Source organism: Chiloscyllium plagiosum, chromosome 21 (assembly GCF_004010195.1).
Source record: "Chiloscyllium plagiosum isolate BGI_BamShark_2017 chromosome 21, ASM401019v2, whole genome shotgun sequence".
NCBI classification, from domain to species: domain Eukaryota; kingdom Metazoa; phylum Chordata; class Chondrichthyes; order Orectolobiformes; family Hemiscylliidae; genus Chiloscyllium; species Chiloscyllium plagiosum.
The window spans coordinates 35,215,116-35,224,078 of NC_057730.1; the positions used below are offsets into that span (position 1 = coordinate 35,215,116).

An 8,963-nucleotide genomic window follows, 5' to 3' on the forward strand; every position below is an offset into this window, starting at 1 on the left:
TGGATTCAGCTCCAGTGACACTCAAAATATTCGATGATAAAGGAGGCTATTGGCTTGATTGGCAGCCTATTACCACAAACATTCCTCCACCGTCAACTCCCCAGGTTCAAGCCTTTACTGTCTAAAAGAAGCACTGCAAAAACCAAACCCAGATTTCTTTGCAGCACTTCCCAAACCATGACCTCCACCAATTAGAGGAAATGGACAGAAGATACTGTGGTGATTGTAATGAGGTCAGCCAAATAGACATCATTGGCTGACAGAGAAGAACAGGAGTGTGCCCGGATGTCCTTGGAGAAGGAGCATGCGGTGTCCACCAACACCCTGGAGTTGTTCAGGGAAAGGTGGGCGCCGCAGGGAGTGGAGTGCATTATTTCCCCCTCCAATTCTATTTTGATTTAGTCCCTACCCTCCCTTCACTGTTTTGATCACACAGCACTGCCCTTTGATGTGAAGGGCAGTGCTTGTCACTGGCCACTCGGGTGTTTTCCTATCTTCCTGGTGGTGGAAATTGAATAAAGAATCGTACACCTTGTGTCTCTCACTGTGTCTCACACCTGCGCACACACAACATGGGTGCTGGGGAAAAAATAAGCACTACCGCAGTTAGGCGGTAGTGTGTGGGTTAAATAAAAAAAAGAACAGGAGTGTGCCTGGGTGTCCTTGGAGAAGGAGCACGCGGCGTCCACCAACACCCTGGAGTTGTTCAGGGAGAGGTGGGCGCCGCAGAGAGTGGAGTGCATTATTTCCCCCTCCAACTCTATTTTGATTTAATCCCTGCCCTCCCCTTCACTGTTTGATCACACAGCATTGCCCTTTTGTGAAGGGCACTGCTTGTCACTGACCACTCGGGTGTTTTCCTATCTTCCTAGTGGTGGAAATTGAATAAAGATTCATGCACCTTGTGTCTCTCACTGTGTCTCACACCTGCACACACACACATCGTGGTAATAAAAAAAAAGAACAGGAGTGTAAAATAAGCACTACCACAGTTAGGCGGTAGTGTGGGGGGTTAAAAAAGAAAAAAAGAAAGAAATAAAAGAGAAAAAAAGGAGTGAGACACATTCTAAAAAAAAAGAACAGGAGTGTAAAATAAGCACTACCGCAGTTAGGCGGTAGTGTGGGGGTAAGAAAAAAAATGAAAAAACAAAGATAAAAAAGTAAACAAGAGTGTCAGACATAAAAAAATGAACAGGAGTGTATGCCATTATTAAAAAAAAGAACAGGAGTGTACATGGGTGCTGGGGATAAATAAGCACTACTGCTGTCAGGTGGTAGTGTGGGGGAAGACAAAAAAAAAGCAGGAGTGTCAGACATCCTGTTCACTCTGAACTGGCTCGGAGGGATTTAGATCAGTGTTAAGGACTTTCCACATGTAAATAAATGGAGACTTGGTGAAGGGATACCAGCCTCTTTGGAGTTATTACAAATGCATTGGTCCATTATCTCTAATAATATTAAAGTAAACTAATGCAAATGCTGGAAATTTGAAACAAGTATAGAAAAGGCTAAAGAAACTCAGCAGGTCTGGGATCATCTGTAGAGAGTGAAACAGAGTTTAATGTTTTTCAGAACTCATTACTTCCAAGATCCCCTGTCCTCTTGGGACATACATGGCTACTTCATTGTTGTGAGATAAAAATCCTAGATTGCTTTATAACATCATTGTGGAGATACTTCCACCATACAGACTCCAGAGTTCAAAATGACAACCAACAATCACCTCAAGGGAAGTTAAGAATGGACAATAACTTCCAGACCTGCCAGGGATACACAAGAATGAATCAAAGACACACAAAGTGCACCAATTTCCAAATGGCACCAGATTCATAACTAAGAAAGATAGTAAATTCTTTATATCAACCATATTTAAACTTGAATGACAGGCATTTTTTATCTTTATCTCCAGCACATTTCTAAATCCTGCACATCTATCCTTCAGTAGTCATTTTGGTTATCACTGAAGTGTTAAGTACCCATCCAGCATGGCATCGCAGTTTAATGTTTTACATTCCCCTATGCAGGGAGCCAGCTAGTGTCCATGTTCAATGTGGCTTACATGAGAACAGGCATTGTATGTTACTGCTAAATGATATTTCCTACTGGTGTGTACCCGTACCAAGCTCATGAAGTTCCAGATCAGATGCCACTTTTTCCAAGTAATATACTTACTTTGTCAAAGATGTGACAGATTAGAATTTATGAACTATGCTGTAGAATTATTTCAAAGGCTGCATATAGTGACCACAATATTTCTATTCAGCATGGAGATTATTGATATTTTTAATTGATTTGTGCAGAGATGTTATTACATACTGCTGGGGCAGATGGGACTTGAACCCAGGTTTTCTGGCTCTGAGGGACAATACCACTGCACCACAAGGAACCTCGAATGAAGTTTTAAAAATAAAATTGGGAAGTGTTGTCACGCACAACCGAATAACTTTCCCACCACCAAATCACTATGACAGCATGGAGATTATTAGGTAATTCCCCAAACAATTACACCTGAAAACCACACCTCTGAAATTAACTGGGAATTAATTTATATATTTTGGTGGTGTCACTATATTGCATTGATTGCATTTTACTGGAGAACCTTGAGAGTATATTCTCTGTTGATTGTAGCTTTTTTACTTAAATAAGGCTACTTATTTAACATCACACGTCCTGACCAAATTGGAAATGATTGGCTGATACAGTGGGTGTGAGAACCTACTTGGCTTTTGGAAATAGGTTGAGACTATATGCAAGCAGTTTCATCTGGGATAGGAAAAGGCAAACTTCTTGCAAACAATCCTGACTGGTAACAGGTAACTGGATTTGGTAACTGTACAACATGGCTCAAACTTTCAGATGCTGGATAAATCATCTGTGCACATTTAATGTCCTGTCTTTACTTAAAAAGTTGTTTCTGGAACCAACAAGGTAATCAATGATTAAGAATAATCATAATTATAGATTGGTGGTAGGCAAATAATAACTTGTTTATTGAGGTCTAAAGGAGCAAGATTTTAATTATAGCTAAATAGTGCATCACAACTATGGTCATTTGGTAGGTGTTCAGCACAAGGAGGGATGTGCAAGGATTGGTGCAACAGCCTGTGAAATTCCAGCTGCAACACTTTTGTCAAAGACCTTAAATATTTACCTATATTAGATTCCATGGTAAAATAGCTAATACAAGGTGGGAATCTGCAACTTTTATTGCTCCCTAAGTTTCCTTCTTTTCCACTAGTGCTCAGCTGTCTTGGTGGGGTTGTGCTGTAGAGTTGCTTCCTTTCAAGATGAAGTGATGCAATATTATGTTAAAAATTCAGTGCTGGAGAATCAGCTCATTTCCATTTCAAGGGGCAGTTTCCAGAATATGGGCAGCAATGGAAAACAAACTCATTAAATCAATAAAACAAAAGCAAAATATTGTATTTCTTGTAAACCTAAAGAGAGAAATGACAGAAAACCCTCAGCAGGCCAAGTAAAATCATTTGGAGAGAGAACCAGAGTTAACATTTCAGGTTCAAAGGCTTTTGTGAAATTTGATTTAAATTCACAGACCTCAAATATTGGGTTTGGGAAGTGGAAAGTTCATGAATACAACAGGAATTCCTGTCAGGGGTGAGTTGCCACTGGAATTGGCAACTTGCTCCATGAAGGTGAGGAGGCAATTAAGGTCCTGATGATAGACCATTTTACTGCTATCCTCTTAGGGTTGACCAGCAAACTGTGTCAGGAGCAACCTTCTTGGCAGGAGAAGGGGCTTGCAATGCTCACAGGGGTGCCATAGTAGTTGTGTCGATTCTGAATCCCTCACCAAACTGCCATCTTTTTCTTAAGGAGATATTTTTGAGCAATTCCTTTCTGAGGTGCTCCCTAAGTTTCCTTCTTTTCCAGTAGTGCTCAGCTGTCTTGGTGGGGTTGCTGTTTACACTTTGCTGCAAACTCTATTATAACCTCTCATGATCCTGATTTAGATGGCCATATGTAGAAGTCACCAGTTAGAAAGTTATCTATGTAAAGTTGCTCCAGCAGGCTGGTTTGGGGGCAAACCATGGTCTGGACTCTCATATTTTAATAACATTAGGTTCCAAGTCTCTTGTCAAAATTTAGCCTATTACCAAGCTTCTTTTCACACCAGATGTTTTATCTGATTATTTCCTGAATTTTCTCTTTATAAAATCAATCATCAGTCTTAAATTTTGTTTTATAAAAGTAGAATTAACCTTTCCTTAATAATCAACTCACTCCACACACCATGATTTCTGCAGTTCTAAAAAGCTAAACACTACAAACACTCAGCTCCCATTCACCTTCACACATTCAGAATGATTGTCAGACCCCTGAAACACAATGTGCTGCCTTTAGAAGTTGAAGTCCAGATGGCTTAGTGGCCGTGATGTCGAAGCAACAATCACATCGGAATCATCTGATTCCACTTCCACTGATGTCTGAGGCAGGTTTCGTCTGGATCTTGCTGGAAATGAAGAAAGCCAAGTTATGATGCTGGACGCTAAACACTTTATTTAAACAATGTAGGAATATAGAAAAGATCAGATGTGCTGGTGTTAAGGTTATTTTGACAATGTGGACCTCTGGAATAAATTGATGGCTGGTGATATGGATTGTGTGTTTCAATAAGGCCAACTCTTATTTTACTAAATTACAATGGGTACACACCTAACATGAACCTCCGCCCAGTCTACTCCGGCCAACTCTGCCCTCATTCTTTTGTAATTACCCTTATTTAAGCTTAGTAAAGTGGTTTCTGAGCCAAGTTTCTAATTCTCAAACTGTATGCTAAATTCTGCCATATTATGGTTACTGTTTCCTAGGGATCTTTTGCTCTGACATTATTGATTATATTAGCATCATTAGACATCAGCAGATCCAAAAAACCTGATCTCTGGTTGGATTTATAACATGTTGTTCTAGGAAACTGTTTTGAATGCTCTCTATAAATCCTTCCTTACCACTGACAACTTGATTTCTCCAATCTACACAATTAAAGGTACCCATGATTAATGTAATGCCTTTTTTTACACGTCCTCATTATCTCCTGACTTATTCCTTGTCTGACCATATAACCACTATTAGAGGGTCTACAGACTACTCCTCAGATGTCTTCTCCCCTTTGGTTATTTCTTATCTCCATGTATAAGGATTCTACACAGAGTCACACAGTGCAGAAACAGACCCTTCGGTCCAACTCATTTGTGCTGACCAGACATCCCAATCTGACCTAGTCCCATTTGCCAGCATTTGGCCCATATTTCTGTAAACCTTCCTATTCATGTACCCATCCAGATGCTTTTTAAATGTTCTAATTGTACCCACCTCCACCATCTCCATACATGCACCACCCTCTGTGTGAAAAAGTTATTTTTCATTTTTAAATCTTTCCCCTCTCACCTGAAACCTATGCCCTCCAGTTTTGGACTTCCCCACCCTAGAAAAAAGATCTTGGCTATTCACCCTATCCATGCCCTCATGATTTTATAAACTTCTATAAGGTCAATCCTCAGTTTGACACTCCAGGGAAAAAAGCCCCAGCCTATTCAGCTATCTTCCTATAACTCAAACCCTCTGGTCCTAGCAAGATCTTTGTAAATCTTTTCTGCACCCACTCATTTTAATAACATCTTTCCTGTAAAAGGACGACCAGAATTGTTACAGTACTCCAAAAGTGGCCTCACCAATGTCCTGTACAGCTGCAACAGATCTTGAGATCGAAGATCATCTCATGCTATGCTATGCTGTCTCATACTGACATGCTACTCCCACCACACTGTTGGTCATTTAAAAATGTCGCAAACCCCTGAATATTTAGTTCTCAGCTTTGATCACCTTGTAACATGTCTCTGTAATGGCTATAAGATCACACCCACTAACCTCTATTGTGTCACTAACTCCTATTTTATTTCACATACCTCGAGCACTTAACAGTCATCAGCTTTGCCTTTTACGATTTCTTTCCTATACTGTACATGTGTGACCTCTTGTTCTCAATCCTTTTTTGAAGTTGTAATACCATCAAGAGGTTGTTGAATTAGAGTTGGGAATGGGCTGAGGTGAGCCAAATATTTTGACATCTATATTTTAAAAGAAGGCCTGTTGAAACATAACATACTCTGGGACTCTGAGAATGGGTGAAATCTTTGAATTGGAGTACTCAATGTTTCCAACCATCAAACCCAGATAGTTTCAATGTCTGTGCTGCAAAATCCATGGCCATGATCCTGGCCAGTGAGCAGTTCTATGTGGTATATCTGTTGTTGGTAACAAAAATTTCTGAGATCCTGATTTCTCATAAATGCCTTTAACATGCCTGCACTAGCCTGAGAAGCTATGTTTAGCAATTCTTTGACCGTTTGACTTGCTATCTGTGCAAGTTTTGATGGTGACATTTAGAAATCTCTTTACCAAGCATCTTGCTTCATTTACCAAGTACCTGTCTTCTTTACTAACGAACACAGCGACTGTGAAACCAAAGATTAATAAAGAGTCAGTACCTTTGAGAAAGAATGAGAGACTAATATTCAGGAATAAAAGGAGAAATAAATTGTTTAAGAAGGAAGTGACAAGTACTTACACAATGATAATCTAGTTGGTGAGATTTTGTACTTCTTTAAAGGTTCTGCTTCTTCTTCATCTTCATCACTATGCTTATTGTCTTTGAGGTATTCTGCAATGAGAATACATAGAATTTAGTGTACCAGACGATAAAAGGTTAGATATTAATGCACACCATGACTCTCCTTCCATTCCTCTTCATCTCACTCAACCAATGTATCCTTCTACTCCTGTCACATACTTCTGTTTGTCATGTATTTATCTAGCTTCTTCATAAATCCAAATTATGTACTTCAATTATTCATTGTTGAAGTGAGTTCCACATTCTTCCCACTCTCTGAATAAAGAAGTTCCTTCTGTATTCATTTTTGGACTTACAAGAGTTAGACAGTCATTACAGTACAGAAGGAAGCCACCTGGTTCATCAAGTTTATGACAGAACTATTTAAAACAATCCAGTTAGTCCTATTTCCTGCTTCAGTCCCATCATCCTGCATGTTAATTTCCCTTAAATGCCCACCCAATTTCCTGTTAAAATCATTGATTGTTTCTGGTTTCACTACCTGCTTGTAGGCAGAGAATCCAAGTCATTGCCAGTCACGATGTAGAAAAGGTTGTCCTCAATAACAATCTCCTTAATCTCTCACCCAAAACCTTAACTCTGTCTGTAATCCTTGTCTAAGGAGGCAGTCTTTCTTTATCTGGCTTGTCTAAACCCATGATAATATTGTTCATCTCTATCAAATGACCCCAGAATCTTTGCTCGTAGTTGAACCTAACCTTGAAGCTTCTCCAACCTAACCTTGAAGCTGAAAATCCTTTTCCCTTGGAATATTTCAGTAAATCACCTCAGCAACCCTGTCAAGGAACCTCATATCCTTCCTAAAATGTGGTGACCCTTCCATCTTCCCTCCACCTTTTCCTAATTTCCTGTTTTTCTTAAATGTCTTATAACCTTCAAGATTCAGGTCCTAATCCAACTCATCCTGAATGGACCTGTCAAAATGTTAATTCTGATCTTTCTCCCTGCACCTTCTCTGTGGCTGTAACACTGTATTCAGCACTCTGTTCTGCTACCCTGATGCACTTTGTATAGTACGATCTGTCTGTAGAACATGCAAAGCAACACTTTTCATGATATCTCAGTGCACGTAACAACAATAAATCAAACTCAAACTCAACCATGTCTCTGTAATGGCTACCATTCTTATTCATTTCTAGTTGTGCTCCCAGTTCATCTATTTTGTTTTGAATGATATGCACACTCAGATACCTTTAGTTTTTATCCTTTTAATATCTTTGTAAACTCTAGTCTTCTCTATTGGTTGACTCTTACCTTCATACTCTCTATTCCTTCCCACCTTGATATGTCCAGTAACAAATTTCTCTTTGGCCTTGACTCTACACTTTTATTTACCACATTATCACAAATTTGATCCATGATCTCCTCTATTTATCTTTAAATTTTCTCAACTTCCCTCATGGTTGGCAAGAACGTCTGATGAGGTGTCCTGAAACCTGGCAACACAGCCACCTGGATTCAAGCTGTTTGATGTAGAGAACAATGTCTATCCCCCTAATTGTATTGTTCCGTGCTACCATTACATTTATTTTTAAACTCCACTCTTGAATGACCTCCTCTACCACTGAGTCATGGCCAGTTAGATCATCCACCCTGCAGTCCTTATTCTGATCCAGACAGACTGAGAGAAACAATAGACAATAGACAATAGGTGCAGGAGTAGGCCATTCTGCCCTTCGAGCCTGCACCACCATTCAATATGATCATGGCTGATCATCCTTAATCAGTATCCTGTTCCTGCCTTATCTCTATACCCTTGATTCCACAATCCTTGAGAGCTCTATCCAACTCTTTCTTAAATGAATCCAGAGACTGGGCCTCCACTGCCCTCTGGGGCAGAGCATTCCACACAGCCACCACTCTCTGGGTGAAGAAGTTTCTCCTCATCTCTGTCCTAAATGGTCTACCCCGTGTTTTTAAGGTGTGTTCTCTGGTTCGGCACTCACCTATCAGCGGAAACATGTTTCCTGCCTCCAGCTTGTCCAATCCTTTAATAATCTTATATGTCTCAATCAAATCCCCTCTCAGTCTTCGAAACTCAAGGGTATACAAGCCTAGTCGCTTCAGTCTTTCAATGTAAGGTAATCCCGCCATTCCAGGAATTGACCTCGTGAACCTACGCTGCACTCCCTCAATAGCCAGAATGTCTTTCCTCAAATTTGGAGACCAGAACTGCACACAGTACTCCAGGTGTGGTCTCACCAGGGCCCTGTACAGCTGCAGAAGCACCTCTTTGCTTCTATACTCAATTCCTCTTGTTATGAAGGCCAGCATGCTATTAGCCTTCTTCACCACCTGCTGTACCTGCATGCTT

General features: G+C 40.2%; 1 protein-coding gene across 3 annotated transcripts in view; it reads right to left on the reverse strand.

The window, feature by feature from the left end:
* Positions 1–1,304: 1,304 nt before the first annotated feature.
* The window catches only part of iqce (IQ motif containing E), a 65,023-nt gene continuing 57,364 nt past the window's right edge, over positions 1,305–8,963 (reverse strand). For all 3 annotated transcript variants that reach the window (XM_043711807.1, XM_043711806.1, XM_043711808.1), the window contains 2 exons: positions 6,587–6,679; positions 1,305–4,471 (listed from right to left, as the gene is read on the reverse strand). In XM_043711807.1, the coding sequence (XP_043567742.1) occupies positions 4,359–4,471; positions 6,587–6,679 (206 nt within the window). In that variant the 3' untranslated portion in view covers positions 1,305–4,358. The remainder of the gene's footprint in view (positions 4,472–6,586; positions 6,680–8,963) is intronic.